General features: G+C 34.6%; 1 protein-coding gene across 2 annotated transcripts in view; it reads left to right on the top strand.

The window, feature by feature from the left end:
• LOC123864524 (mucin-5AC) overlaps positions 1 to 16693 on the top strand; it is an 81042-nt gene extending 64349 nt beyond the window's left edge. For both annotated transcript variants that reach the window (XM_045905004.1, XM_045905005.1), the window contains 8 exons: positions 8673 to 11694; positions 11772 to 12010; positions 12095 to 12171; positions 12257 to 12629; positions 12779 to 12909; positions 13432 to 13581; positions 14162 to 14313; positions 14803 to 16693. In XM_045905004.1, coding sequence (XP_045760960.1) covers positions 8673 to 11694; positions 11772 to 12010; positions 12095 to 12171; positions 12257 to 12629; positions 12779 to 12909; positions 13432 to 13581; positions 14162 to 14313; positions 14803 to 14923 — 4265 coding nt within the window. In that variant the 3' untranslated portion in view covers positions 14924 to 16693. The remainder of the gene's footprint in view (positions 1 to 8672; positions 11695 to 11771; positions 12011 to 12094; positions 12172 to 12256; positions 12630 to 12778; positions 12910 to 13431; positions 13582 to 14161; positions 14314 to 14802) is intronic.
• Positions 16694 to 16949: the final 256 nt, after the last annotated feature.

Raw genomic sequence — 16949 nt, 5'->3', positions numbered from 1 at the left:
TGGCAATTACCTAATCTAATTTATAAAAATTATTTAATTTTTGTGCATTTGTTCGTTTGTTACCTATTCGCGCATCGTTTATACGATTAAGTTCATACTTCGTACAGTTGTTATTGCCACTTGCGAAAAGTTTCTGACATAGTCGGTACCATTAACGTATGATAAGGTGGCGAGCGAGTCAGTAATCTCTCAACCCGTGCTCAGTAGTGAGCCGGCGATGGGTTGATGATGATGAGTTGGCATTGCAATGCATTCCGGCATTACTTTTACTATATAGTGGAAATTGTTTGTCTATATGAGAAGTGTTGTATCAGCGTCAGAATAGCAGCTTCAATTGTGGTAGAGTTTATCTAATCATGTAACAAAATTCATACATTAAAATGTCATTTATATTAGGTATATTCTTCTTGGAGCTACCCCTTACAATGGTTTTAACATAATACTAACTAGCGCAATAAATCTAATGGAATAATCGTTTTACCAGCTCTTCAATATGCTCGAGTTCCCATTATACGACGAACAAAGGAGATTAATTCCCTTTACGATGCTCTAAGAAGATTGTGATAAATCCGATAGGTGAAACTTTGCAGCATACAACGTTAATAGTTCAACGGCAAAGGAGATAAAGGTGTTGAAATACGATAGTATGACGATAAAGTTGATAGCAATGGTGCCAAACTAAACTGCTATCTTTTTAGGGTTCCGTATCTCCAGAAAAAAACGAAACCCTTATAGGATCACTTCGTTGTCTATCTATAGTAGGTATGTCAAGATGCGTCATGGGAATCAAAACCTATTACCATACTTCCCGTTGACCTAGAATCAGGCAGGCAGCAATAGCAGGTCTTATACAGGGTGGAATTTTGTAATGCCACCTGAAGGGAAAGTACTCTTAATACTGTAGATAGAAAATTTTACTCAAAGAAAACATTCCTTTATTTTTGAATAGAAAGAAAACTGCATTCAAAGATTTTCGAAAATTCGCTTGCTACGCCCTAGAATCGAACCAACTAAAATCTGTAAAAATTACAACCAGTACTTTTATTGCATAGATCGTTAGGATCAATTATAAGGGTCAAATCTTTCTAAGAAACTTGATAAATTAATAATAATAGATACTATACAGGATAGTATCTATACAAGTAAAGGGAAAATCTGAAAACCGCATCACTGAAAAATTACATTGCTTATACAATGGTACGGAACCCTTCGTTCCTTCGAATGTGCGAAACCGACTCGCCTTGACCAGTTTTTTAAACGTTCTGTGACTACATTGAAACCCTCTAATTTATTTAATTTAGATATTTGTGTAGACATAACTTAATGACTTGGGAGACATCTCGACCGAAAGAAACTCATCCGAATGGCCGAGTTGCCCATTTGCAATTTTAATTATAGGTAGGTATATCAAGCAAAGAACGATCAAGTATTTAATATCATAATAAGTATAATATAAATCAATACTCAAGTGTATTAATTTCCGTAAGGTAAATTATGTAATTTCACATACTGATTACAAACAATAAGGCTTTATTGGCTAATTATTTTTTATTCCTAACGGTCTACAAAAGCAAACTGCAAATATTTACCAATTTTAAACACCCATGGACCTCTAAATGGCGTTCAAAAACCCTTTGGGGTATTAAGAGCCTTTAAACCCCTTTTTTCCACGTCATGCGCAGGCCTCTAAATACGTGGGCTTAATTACCTTCGATTTACGACATACTGTACCCCAGTATTAAATACCCTTAATTTTTTGTGTATAATCTCCGCATGTACGAAACTTCAATAAACATGGGTTTAATGATGAATTTAATCATGAATTCTTCAATTCAGTATATAATATAATGCATTAATAGAATATAAAAACATTTAGCCTTAGATATATTAATTTAGGCTCTGTATCAATCAACTGAAATTATACAATCCATAAAATTAATAAAATAAAATATAATATGTTCATGTTAACGTACCTTGATAAATGAAACTAGTCTAGTATGACGTCTAGTAAAACACAATATCTATTTGTATATGACCGACAATGAAGTTTGAAAATATTCACCTACAAAACTTATTACGTTGAAAAATGGATAGTAACAGCGGAACGAGCATAAAAGCCGTCACATTTGATTGTGATAAGTTGCTCAATTTCCTCTCCTCATATAGCAGGAATATCATTATGTATCTCGGTAAATGTTTCAACTCTGAAAGACGCGCTGGATAAAAACGAAGACGCAAGTACGGAGTTGAATAATTACTGAGTTTGCCCTATCCAATAATTTATTTAGCGAGCTTGCCAGATACTGTCACCGGGTGAGATGCAAACTAGTCTTAGTTACAATGTCGTGAGGTCCTGTTCTTGAAACATTTCGGTTGTTTCTAAAAGATTGCCGCATTATATTTCACGCTATTAAATTTTATAAAAATATCAAGAAAATCATATAGGCATCGGATTTCTATGGTAACAACATGTAGCCTATGTCAGTCCCCAGATTCGAAATCGATTAGAACGAAAGGTGTTTATGGACAATAAAATAGACATAAACACTTTCGCGCTTATATTATAATATATTAAGTATGAATATAAAATTATTTAACCCGCATCTGAACTGAATCCGACAATTCTGGATCCGAAGGAGCTGTAGAGATTGCACTAGATCCGAATTTCATATTTCGAAGCCGAAAAACGAGATTCGGACCGGATGCAGTGTGTAAAAAGCCTAAACCACAAAGTTATAGCCAAAGACACAACATAATTAAATCCGTTTCCGTTATGTGTTCGTAATATTATGAAAACATCATAATTTCACAGAAACCACTGCAAAATGTGATAAAATGGAACTCGTGTCGCCAATTATGGTGCTTGAAATTTTTAAATCTTTTTTAATCTGTTAATGCACTGAATACTACCTCCGCGAGCAAATAAAATCTTTCCTGCAATAAACTCGCGCGTTTCATTCACTGGTGTTATTGGCCTCGAAAGAGCAGTTACTTTTCATACTGATATTTCACTCTCTTTTTGCGGTTTTCCTCTATATCATCGAAATGATCATTGAGGTATAGGCCGTAGCGACAAAGAATAGACGATACTTCAGATGTTAAAAAAACCGGCCAAGTGCGAGTCAGATTCGCGCACTGAGGGTTCCGTACTCGGGTATTTTTTCCAACATTTTGCACGATAAATCAAAAACTATTATACATAAAATAAATAAAAATCTGTTTTAGGATGTACAGGTAAAGCTCTTTTATATGATAACCCACTTGGTATAGTTATCTTATTTTGAAAATTGAAACACATTTTTTTTAAATGATGTAACCACAAATTCGCGGTTTTCAGATTTATTTCTGTACTTGTGCTATAAGGACTGGATTTGTGTCTCCTTTTTAGCTAGGTATATGTATTATATCTTGTATGTATAATCTTAATCATGGGTACAATATGGGTTTAAGAAACAATATCTGTATAATGTACTCGTACCTAACCAAAACACCTAGGTATCTTCATCGGGACAGCAGTATTAATATTCATTGTATGTAAATCACTTTATTTCTACATTCGCAAATAAACATTAGGGTAGATATCTTGTTTGTTCAAGAGAGTTCATGTGTATGCTATACTGCTATACTGGTGTGATGACTAACTGGAACGCCCCGGTTTTGCTCTGAAAATCCTTTCTAAGTTGGGGTTGTTTTGACCCAAGTCGGTACATGGATTGGTGGGTAAATGGATAGTGAGGCTATGATACATTTGTTTCTCCAGTAAACTGGCTTAAGGATTGCCTGAAAGAGATTGCTTCAGCAAAAAGTCGCCTTTGCATGCTCACTAACTTAATTAACTCTTTTTTTTTGGTCTGGATAAATTGTTTTCTATTTTCTATATCTGGTGGCATATGTTCACTGTTCATGATTCTTATTGTCGCAGACTAATGGCTGAAGATGTATTTGTTTCGCCAAGTGTTACGGTCTCGGGACAATATAAGCGAGGCAATTTTATCGGGACGTCTGCTTGTATCACCCACGAAGGAAATTACGGCATCACGTATAACGTGTTATTTCCGTATCTAATAATAATAAAGATAGGCAAAATTTTGTTCCCATAAATTCATAGTATTCTCGGTATTTTCCAGGTATTTTACCGGATAATAGGTATTCAGACGAAGCGTCTCTACTTAATCATGTTAATCTTCTCAAAATTTTGCGGCTAAGGCTTTACTGATGCCTGTGTTTCGTGCCATACTCGTAATTTGGCTTCGAAACGAAGGTACACAGCACTAGGTATTTTCGTAATAAGCACTATTATCCTTCCTAGATAAATTCATAATACATATTAATCTTAGAATTAAACGGATAATATTTGGAATGCGAAGTGTGTCTGTTTGTCTATCTGTCCTTTTATCAGGCTTATCCACTTAACCGATTTCGATGAAATTTGGTACTCGTAGGTTTAGTTTTAAGTTTACATAATTAATAATTAATTATCATCACTACATTATTATCTTACAAACCCAGCAATTGACTATTGAAAAGTGTAGTAACCTATTTTGAATTAATTATTTGACTTTGACTTTGACTTTAGATAACTTGCAGCCTAGAGATGAACATAGACATTATATCCCAGACATCAAAGAGCTATATAAAAAAATTAAAAATCCTAAATCCACGCGATGAATTCGTGGCATCATCTTGTTTCTTAGAATTTAATTAAACTCAAACATAAAACCGTTTCTTCATATTTGTATCAATTCAACAGATTTTTTTAAATAGAATATTAGCCATGTTGATCATGACTAATATTCCCCTTTTCCCTTAAACTAAGCGCTAGGAATAGGTACAGCAATAGCGTAACGGATTGGATTTGAACCGACAACCTTTCGGAATTCAATCTGCTTCTTAACCATTGACCTATTGAGGCTTTTTTTATTTGTCTACAAGAGAAAACTTCTTAATTTGGTCAAAGGATTTCAAGATTAGGTAAACCTTTTGTGTTCGAATGGCTTCTCAGTTCTGACACTTCAATATTGGATCGGATAATGTACTAGATTTATAGAATAGTCGTAACTCATATTTTTACTGGTAGGTAGGTACAGAATATTTTAAAATGGCAGGATGAACGATATCTGTACGGATCGTTATACCCAAGAGCCCATAATATGAAGCCTTTTGAAAGTTGCGCTTACATTTTCACGTCATACAATTTTTCTACATTTTTAATCTTAAAAGTTTCATATTTTATACGACCTTTTATTTGCAGATTTTTCTGGAATGTTGGTTTTAACATTGCGTCGACATTGCATTGTTTTTACTTATTTTTCAATGGAATTGTTATTCTACCTGAAGTCTACATAGTTCTAGATTAGTAGGTATCTGCCTAGCAGAACCAGGCGTTGATTATTGTAGTTACTAAATAATTTTAGATAAATCACACTTAATATTATAAAGGCGAAAGTTTGTATGTGTGTGTGTGTGTGTGTGTGTGTATGTGTGTGTGTGTGTGTGTGTGTGTGTGTGTATGTTTGTTACTCCTTCACGCAAAAACTACTGGACGGATTGGGCTGAAATTTAGAATGGAGATAGATTATACTCTGGATTAGCACATAGGCTACTTTTTATCCCGGAAAATCAAAGAGTTCCCACGGGATTTCAAAAAACCTAAATCCACGCGGGCGAAGTCGCGGGCATCGGCTAGTACCTTATGAAAATATGAAAAAAATACCGTGAGGTGTTTTAGGACACTCGACAGAAGCGAAGCTTGTACACATCTCATTATTGAATATTTTACTCTGTAACTCTTATTTATGTGAAGAATAATACACTGGTCGGCATTGAGGTGCATTTCACTTTTTGAGAGTTAGGTCTTCATTACAAACTTCCGTGTCAAAAATAGGTAATATTCACTTTAACTCCACCCCTAAGAGTTTCGGATAATGTAAACCCGTTCTTAGCTTCCCTTTTTATCGATTTATTCTAATGCTGAAGAACCCTCTCGTGTCCTTACCGCTGCCCTTAATTAATTCCGAATATAATACTCAAGAAGGTAATTTCCTTTAGGATTATCTTTCTGAAAGACATGGAACAACCGCAGGAATATTCATATTAATGAAATACGCTTTAGAAAAGATTTGAAAAGTAAAGGGTTGATCGTATCCCATTCCATTGATTTGGTCAAGGACATACTTCATTACATTTTTTTACATTATTACTAGACGATGCCCGCGTCTTCATTCACGTGAATTTAGGTTTTTTAAAAATCCCGTGGGGTGGGCACTCTGATTTTTCGGGATAAAAACGTCATCCATTGCCAGACACTAACTATCGTGGCAACTCTTTCTCCTATTCCCATAGTAGCAAAGTACACAAATTGTCCATTACAGTATCATCATAATCATCATAATAAACCCATCACCGGCTCACTACTGACCACTATTGCCAAACACTCTCATTCTAAGAAGATACCTCTCAGAATGAAGTGCTTGTTAGAGGTGCATGACCGGGATCGAACCCCAGACCGTCCAAATAAGAGGCTGACCTCTAAACCACTAGTCTATCACCGCTGTCTGCTATCACCTATATTGCCATGTCACATTAATTTATCTGTGAGCCATTATAGCATAATAATTGCTGCAGCAGCACCTGTGGTCCCGTTGTTGATAGCCCAAGTTCCAAGGAAACTTTAGAGAAGCCCATTAAGCAGAGCCAAACTAGGTAGGTACCTACCTACATACGTACTTTTGGAGGTACACCATAATGCACGACGAATAATGAACAAAAGCTCACGTGAACTTTAACAATGGAGAGCTTGATTTTACGTGTACCTACCTATACAGTTTTAGATAAACTGCTCTTTGTTGTTGTTTATTAATATTTTAGACTGACGTTTGATCACGAGCTTTATCTTGCCCAGCCCCATGTCTTTATTATTTATTTTCGATATTTTTTTGATGCAATTTTACTTGCTATGTTCTGTCTAAAGCTTGCTAAGTTCTAATATGGAAGCACGCAGTGGCGTTTAGGTCATAGAGGCATAAAAGCACTGCTTACCCAAGTTTAAATATCGCAATGGTCATTTTTCATCATGACAACCTCTAAATAGGTAAGCTAACTAACTAATGCCTACCCTAGTTTCGAACCTATGCACGCCACTGGTCAAGCACGCCATCCTGTTATATTGCAGTTTGTATAACCCAAAGGTTTTTCTAATCGTAGTGTGGTCGACTCAGCATCTTACCAGAACGCTAAAATTCTTAGTGGTACAGCTTTATCTGCAGGGTGGTCAACTAGCTAGCCATGGTAGAAGCCTAACCAGACATAAGACTAGACCAGACCATTTTCACAAACTTTTATTTAACTTGTACTAACCGTGTAGTATGTGGTCAAATCTTGCAAATCTTTGGACTAGTTCCCCCTAACCAATTATGCTGAAATTCGAAAATATATGTAGGTAACTTCACATCTCACAATACAATAACATGGTGCCATAGAGGTGATCTAATGCTGAAGCCGCCAGATGGCTATAGGAACTTCTCAACACAACTCCGTCGTGTTTGGGTTCGTTGTATTTGCCTTGACAGTACTACAGACCTAGGAGATGTCGAGGAGTCTCATTATGGAGCCAGGAGATGGTCATAGAAACTCGTCAAATCATCATAACTTCCTCGTGATTTGGCTCGTAGCCAACATAGTGACAGCTTTTTATAAGTTTAAGAAGTGTTAGTTATAAAATATTTTAGAATTTATCTAGTAAAAATATTACAAAAAAACTAAAATGTTAACATCAAGTAGGTAGAGTATGACATTGAATTAAGGTAGTTACAAAGAGAAATTCGTACTGAGCTTACTCGTGAAATCCATTATGTATTGTTCTGTTTGCTCACAATTTTAGTGTAGCTTTGTAGAGCTAAGTGAGTTTATAGCCCGAATACAGTAATTTGCATTGCTTCCAAATTCCAAATATTTACGAGTTGTTTTGCCGGAAATTTTTCCTATCAATCTGTCAATTTTCTTACACATTCAATACATATTCTACGAATAACAATTACCTACAAGATTTTATTTTAGTGATAATAGGTATATTAAAATGTCTGCTAGCAAAAAAAAAAATTGAGACATTTCACCGCGATTAATAGCTGCATTTAGGTGACAGAAGGGCTGACTTATATATTGCGCAAAGGATTAGCCTGGCTGTCTAGCGCGGAAATGCAGCCAGTATTCTTGGCACCATTTTACGTGGGCATGATGTATACAGTAATTAGATAAGACCAACTTTCTATACCTAAGTGCTTTGAACAGAATACCTAATAAATTACGAGTTCCTTATGAACCGGTCCCAGAGCTGCATTCAAAGAAAATATGGACTGCATTCTGTGCATTTCTTATCGATTACTCATTGACAATAACCTTTTTTCCAAACATTGTAAGTGCGAATTCTCTTAAAAACCCTACTCTTTTGTTTTAAAAGAGCTCACCATTTTTTTGTAATATTGGTAGAGGCAAATTTCCAAACAGACTGTGCTCATCTTTTCGCTGTCTCTGCAACTTGTGTACCTACTAGTAGTATGTTAGATCATACCACTCTTTCTGTAGTGATCAGTCTATTAAGAATAATAAAGAATTTGTCCAACAAAAAAGAAATTGCTAAAAATTAAATAATCGAAGGTTTTTTTGTATTGTTTCAGATGAAAACGGCTTTTACTACACACCAGAAAGAAATTTTGCTCAAGTTCAACCGCCTATATTCCCCAACAGTAGGCCAACGTCATTCTTCGAGCATGGAGATAACTATAGAGCAGTTCCCACAGCACAACAGCCGCTATTTAATGACGGTCATGGGAGATTTCCTAGTCCTAATTATAACCAGAACCCTTCCCCATTTCAACTACCGACAGGAAGAAGTCAATCTGGAACACAATATTATATTAACCAACCCGAATTCACAACATCACAGCGTCAAAGATTTAGGCCTGCTCTACCTTATAATTTTCCTGTACATCATCCTACTTCAACAAAAAGGCCTGATGTTTCACAAATACACTCTGCTGCCTATCAAAATGATCCATCAAAACCAGAAACATTTTTAGGCCAAATAACTATTAACAATCCTGATATAGATTACCTACAAAATAATGGATTTAAGAATATACCATTTGATACCAATAGTCTCAAAAGTAACGGGCAAACTGGTCACATTGCACATGACGATGAATTTGATAACGACGATCAGGATCTATTCGATCGACACAAAGTTACAACGTATAATCCTACAAAGCATGCTAGTAGACAAAAGATAAATAATAAACCAATTAACTCAAGATTTTCTCACTTTGATCCTCCGTCACCAAACGCAAAGAAAGTTCTGCAAAATGTGCCGGCAAACAACTATAAGGTCAACAATAATTTCCAGCCATCTTATAATATCCCTAACTTTAATCAAGGTTCTTCCACTGAATACAAACCACTTTTAGATTTAGAACCACTTCTTGAAGATGATATAAGTGATCTAAGTTCCTTCAGAGAATTAATGAAAAATACTCAAGAATCTTTTGATGTTCAAGTTATCAAGTCGAATAGTAGTGGAGATTCTGATGACAGCAAGCCTGATGCGAGTTCAATGAATACTGATAACATTGCAAATGATTCAGCACTTATGACTTTATCTGTTGAAACTTCTACGCAAATAAAATCTTCTACAACATCTTCTACAACTGAAAAATCAAACGAACATGCTGATGACCACCACGATGAAAATCTTAGTGGAGAAGTCGAAGATGATGGAGAATATGTTGAATATTATGATGAAGAAGACAAGGCTGAAGTTAAACATACTACCACTGCCAAGCCTAAAACTACTTCTGCAGAGCCAGTTACAGATATCTATGACGAATATGATGGTACTGATGAACATATTGATGAACACACTGATAAACAACCTGATGATCACACTGTTGAACATACTGATGAACACACTGATGAACATACTGATGAACATACTGATGAGCATACTGCTGAATACACTGATGAATCCGAGGATACCACTGTGGTGCCCATTAAAACTAGTACTAATAAGTCATTCCAAGTTCTAGCTATGGAACGTAATAATACTTTGGTAAAAGATGATAACTTTAAACAATTTATTGATACAGATGTGATAGATAAACCTGAATTAGGGACAGATAACGATACAACTGCGCCTAGTTTGAGGTTCATGTTTTCTAAAGAAGATCCTTCGATAGAAACACCCTCAATTCTGGGGCAGGAAGTAGTTTCTGTTGTAACGACGAAAAGTGTTGTAAATGGAACTATTTCTATACCCGATGTCACTTATCCACCAACGCCTAAAACCGCTGTAGCCTCTGCGTCATATAACGATGCAAATGATTCGTCTCCAGTAACGACGGAGAGTTGGATTGTAGTGGCATCAGTGCAAACAAGTCGTAGTGTTTCTGGGGCCCGATTCTTACCTTTCCCGACAGTAGAACAAGAGGAAAAGAAACAAGTGCTGACTGAAGAAGATGAAGAAAACGTAACTGAAAATCCTAAACCAGATTTAAGTAGTATTATCAATAGCTCATCATCTACAGAAAATATAAATGATAAACTGGACAGCATTCAATCAGAACTATCCAGCGCAGTATTGTCAGGAAATCTAAATAAAGAAAACAAAAACATAGAGTTAATAACTGAATCAACTACGGAACCAACATCAACTAGTACTACAACAACGACTACAACAACACCATCTACAGTGAACGTCTTTACTTTAAAAAGTACGCAATTTTCGGTGGCTACTGAAAGATCTTCTCCAGATCCATTACCAGTGCAAATAAAGAAGTTCACTCCACGAGTAATTACCTCTACTACGCCTAAACCAAAGAAAAAATTAGTCACTGTTATGGATGATTTATCAGGTTTGCTCCCGCCTGGATACAAACCAAGGCAATCGTTTAAAGACAAACGTACTAGTACCACGACAACTACTACCACCACTACAACCACTACAACCACCACATTGGCTCCAATACCTCACACAGGAATCGGAATTATTAATATTACACAAGGACGATCGTCTGGTATAAGTTCCAAAAACAAAGTTATTATTCTAGATGATAAATCCCTTCTTCCAAAGGAGTATAAGCCAAAGCAGAAAACGCAGGAAGACTTATTTAAGAAAATTCAAATCGATGACCCAAGCAAATTTTTACCACCTGGCTATAAGCCTGATAATAATGATTCTTACAATAATACTAAACAGGATTTATTAAAAACCGTAGAAAAGCTAGATATTGCAGCAATTTTACCAAAAGGATTTAAGTTAGGGACTACGCCTAGTACTAGAACCACAACAGAAAAAATTAAAGTCGTTCCAAAAATACCGATTACTGTACCGGTGGATATTTCCGCATTCTTACCACCAGGATTTAAACTGAATTCTAGTGATTCTGATAAGGCCGAAGAGAATCCATTAAGTAAATTCATAATTAAAGACATTTCCAGCCTGTTACCACCAGGATTTAAACCAGATAAAGAAGAATCTGCAGAAGAAACTGCAACAACAAGCACTACCACAGCTTCGTCTGGAAGCTTCAAAGTAGTTTTCCCGTCGAGGCCAGGAGGCAAGGCAACCAGAAAAAGTACAACTCAAAAATCAAGTATTGGCCCACCTCCAGTAACTCCAAAGATTCAAAAAGGCTGGCCAACTAGGTAAATGGATTTTTAAAAGTGTGAAAGTTTCAACTAATTTTTATATTAATAAAAATTGTTTAACCTTCTAATTACAGAGCTTCTACTGAATTTACGGGCTGGCCATCGCCATCTACGACTCCCTTCTCGATAGAACGACTTCTAGAACTACAACGCAACGCGACTTCTACAACACCATTACAAGAAATAAGCACCGAATCAACGACTCGCCGTTTGATAACCACGACCACAACGACGATAGCCCCTCCTCAGCCCACCACTCCTGGAGTATGTCGTCACGAATGTGATATAGCAGCAACTATTAAAATTGTTTCAGGTCTGTATCATTTTATGAAGTTTATATTTCTACTTTATTATATTAGAAGTGCCTTAAAATAATACAAAAATTGTTGTTTTACAGGAGTTAAGTGGGTTCCAGAATTTTTAGACCATCATACAAAAGAATGGCAAAAATTAGCAAGGGAGGTGAAACATGAGGTAATTTTACACATATTTCAGTTTTTTATCATCTTATTAAGTACTACCTATTGTTACTAAACATAATATTTTGTATATTCTACAGCTCAATTCCGTTTATTCAAAATCTGATCTTCTAAGCAAATGGTACAAAGGTATTCGCATAGACGGATTCAGCCAAGGCTCTGTACTCGTCGATTATTTCATCGAACTAAATAACGTTGAAGAAAAAATTGATACTTTACAACTTAAAAAGTTCTTCCATAAATCTCTTCATGATGCTAAAGCTGGCTCTGTGATGGAAGAAGAGGAAGACGACGAATCTGATACATTCGATCCTGATGTAATGTTAGGGGATCAGCCAGACGAAGAAAGAATGAAAAAGAGCAATGAAAAAATGACTAAAAATATCGACAAATCTGCAGGAAAATTAGAAATGGGAAAATTCGTGATGGATCCGGCGTATACTGAATTTATCGGTAAAACAAATAAAAATTGATTTTGTTCAAAACATATTAAATTGATTGATATTTTTAATATTTGAGCATAATAGTTGCTTTGTTATTTATCAATATAACCCAACCTACCATATATAACATTTAATTAATTTTAAAACTTTTCTCCACAGTTTTGCCAAAGCATGAAGAGCCTACTATAATTGAGCCAGACGAAGAGTCTCTATTACCGCAGTGGGGTATTGCCGTTATTGTCATAGCGCTGGCATCACTGCTATTCGTCGTTATATTCGGCGTAACAGTGGTAAGTGCTGGTTCATAACTTGAATATATCCCTGTTTAATGTTACAAATGCAAAATGTTAATTTATTAAATATTCCTTCAATCACACCGCAACAAACCAACGAGTCAACATGATTTTTCGCATGGATATAGATAAAAATATGGATAAAAAAATATGGATAATGGATATAGATAGATTTTTATCGCAGGAAAACAAATGGCTTCTTGGGGATGGCCTGTTTTTTATTCACATCTTTGTCACACAACAACAATTCAACAAATCTACGTGATTTGTTGAATTTGATGAATCGCATAAATATAATTCAAGACCTGGAGAATTACATAAACTACTTTTTATTTCGAAAAAAAACAAAACAAATAGTTCCCACGGAGTTTTAAGAAACTAAATTCACGCGGATGAAGTCGTGGGCATCAATTATTTCGTTTTGATATAACATAGTACACATAGTATTGTTTTAATTACTATATTACAACTGTAACATACCTAAAGGACCAACATAAAATGTCTGATATAATGTTTCAGCTCGTAAATCGCCAGAAGAGTACGAAGACGAAACAGCCTATTCCACTGAGTGAAGACATGCTCCGAGAACTGGACAAGAGTCACATGGGTGGCTTCGATGATATGCATCAGCTTAAGGAACGCGATCTACCATATTTACCTACGGGAAAGGTATGAGTCATCACTTAATTAATATATCATTTGAAACAATTGGAATATGAACTAGGGTAGCTTTTAGGTAAAAAAGTATACCTATGGACAAGCAACAGAATATATTTGATACAAATATTAAAATAATGGCCCTAAGAAGTCACTTTGTTCCTGCTACAATACCCATAAAACGTTTATTGCTGATCATTTTTAGATATTCTCCGGATCTTTTATGCCTTGCGCATTGCAGTTCATAAAATTATTAATAACGGGACCGTAAATTTAATTGCAATTTAATTTGCAATAAAATAATAAAATATAATATAAATTAATAATGTTTACCAATGCGAAAGTACTTATCGTCGCTCAGGCATCCCCTGACAATGTGTTCGATAAACACTGGCTACGGGTAAACCAGATCCCTAACGTAAAATGACTAGTTCATTTTAAACTATTTTAATTTTATATTATATTTTGTATTTTTTACTGTTTATATGGGTCCCTAACCTGCAATAAAACGATTTTATTTATTTTATTATTTATTTTATCTAATATGCTTTCTTTGCCGATTTTTGTAAGTATAAATATTTTTCTTTTTTAGCGCATGTCGACAGCATTCATAGAACAGCTAGCGTACCAAAACCCTGGCGATTCTTGGCGATCAGAATGGACTCCGCAGCTCCAAAAGTATATGTCTCACTACACACCTGACTCTGGACGAGGATCACAACTTTATGGCACCACCGGCAACGGGTACGAAAAGTGCAAAAAATCATAATATTGTCTTTCAAACTATAGGATTCTAAATTCCAAAAATAAATTAAAATCCGAAAGCTCATATCTTGTGCCACAAAAGTGGGACTAAATCCAAAACACACTGAACATACTTTGACTCATTCAAAATACATTTCGCTCAAAATATGTTCTATAAATTATATAATTTAATTTCATTTAAATCCTAGACTATTAAAAATTGAATTCTCATAGTAACTCTTTTTAGCCGTAATTGTAAAACTTTTTTTTTGGTCATGCTTATCACGACTAATACTCCCCTTTCCCCTCCAATTAAACGTAAAGCTTAAGTGCTGAAGTAAGTGCGACAATAGTGCAACGCGTGGGGTTTGACCGACTTTTCAGAATTTAGTCCGTTCCTGAACCGTTGAGCTATTGAGGCTCTAAAACTGTATTATGTATTGTCAAAAAACTCTAGTATTGAATTAATAACTTATCAAATATTTACAGATACGGAGGGTCGCAGCTTTATGGGCAGACGGGCGCAGGATCACAAGGATATGGTTACACAGGGGAGTTCCCTCGCTCCCATTACTCACGTCGCCGTTCTGACTACGACAGCAACTTCTAGAACTTTCTCAACATTAAAACTTTAACCCCTTGACAATATCATCTTTAAACCTCGAGTTTAGAAATAGTTACTAGGTTCAATCTTACGTAGATATTCATTAACAACTATTGAGCTGGGCATTATCTAAGAAATTAAAAAGTACTTCACGTAAAGTCCCAGTTTACATCATTAACAGGTTGTGAAATAGGTATGCTTTCATCTTCAAGTCATTGATCATTGACATTGCGATTTATGAAAATTACCTGTCGTTTTAAAAATACATTTTATAAGCTTTTAGTACGACCTACTTCGAGGAATACATTTAGTGCCAAAAAAGAATTTCGATTAGCTTTCGATACTGTACGAATAATATTATTCTAAATAGATTAAACGAGTTAGATGGGCCTACAATTTTTATTGACTATTTAAAAACATTTGTTAAAAATTTATAAAGGATTCAAAATTAGTCCGTAATAATTAAGGTATTTGCCAAAATAGAAACTTTGACTGATTGTGAGATGTACATAGTTAAACTAAGAGCTCACCGTAAAATTAAGTCGGAATTAGGTGAGTCTTTACAGAATTCTGTAGATATCATTGCATACCTACATTTGCTCAGAACCCATGAAGTCGGCGGTGTCAGCGTGAAACGCACTAGTGCCAAAAGTCGAATTGTTGATGTAAATATAGTGGAAAAATTATACAGTTTTTCGTGTGAAAGAACGTTTTTTGGGTGTAAATTAGAGAACACAGTAACAATTACAATTCGTAATGAGAAAGTATAGATACTATTTGAAAAATTAAGATAATGACGTTTTATTACCATAAAATATGGATTGTAATTTAACATTGTATGCTTGATTGAGATAAACTTAATAATAACTTAGTAAAAAAGGAAAGTAAGTGTGTTTGTTTAAGATATTTAACAGAAATCATCAACTTCTGTTTTTCTATTCCATTATACTACTTACCTATCATTTTCGATAGCAACTACGTCGTGATTACTTTGTTAGAGGGTGGCTTACTGCCATTATCGCGCCACCTTAACAGTAATCAATAACGATATCTTTATATCGTAAGCTTTAATTTATGATATCAAAAATTGACTGCCTAATTTAGACACACAAAATAATCAAATAGGATTTTTTTTTGGAATTCAAAAAATTGTTTTAAATATGTAATCTTATTTAGTTTGGTATTTCTATTAGTGAGCAGTAGTAAATTAATTTAAACTTTGTAAAATAAATAATTGCTCAAAAATATTTGAGACATCTCAGTATTTAAAAACAAAACCATCAATCTTCATTAACGTTAAGTGTTCTCACTGTTAGAATAAATGCACTCAAAAATAATATTGTATTTTCATTTACGCAGTCAACACAAAAGCGGAGAAGTAACCTTTAACATTATAGTAGGTATAAACGATTCCAAATCAACTTATTTAATACTCACAAACTTTGGTGTCGTATGAAAATAATAATATTAATATTGAATTTGTCAATTTATTGTAAATATCGTAATAATTACTAAGCGTATTGTATAATTTTTAACAATTATTTGTGTATTTTGAACATTTTCATGTTTGTCGTCAAATTTCGCAAACACTGATGTTTATTGTAAATTCCTAATGTGTTGAACATTATCCCAATTAGATAAACTAGATATATTATCGTATATGCATAGTTATTCTTGTATATAAACATTTTTGTACATTTAGAACTTTAATTTAATAATTACAACTATAGTTAGTTACAAATTAAACCTGTAAGATCCTGAATATAGACATATTATAATGTACTTGCTAAAATGTATTTATTTCAACCCTTTAATTAAGTTAAAAATAAGTATTTACTTGATATTATTATAATAATAGGAAAAGAAATATAATAAATATAATAATATAATAAATAGTAGATAACTGCCAAATAAAGTCTAGAGGGATCTGGTTTTCATACTCGAGCGGCGAGCACATCTAACTTTTCCGAGTTACCTATGTATACATTTTAAAAAATAATACTTGGTGAAGGAAATTGTAGGCCTGGGAGTT

Source organism: Maniola jurtina, chromosome 4, assembly GCF_905333055.1.
Source record: "Maniola jurtina chromosome 4, ilManJurt1.1, whole genome shotgun sequence".
NCBI lineage: Eukaryota > Metazoa > Arthropoda > Insecta > Lepidoptera > Nymphalidae > Maniola > Maniola jurtina.
This window is presented reverse-complemented; position numbering and strand designations above follow the sequence as displayed.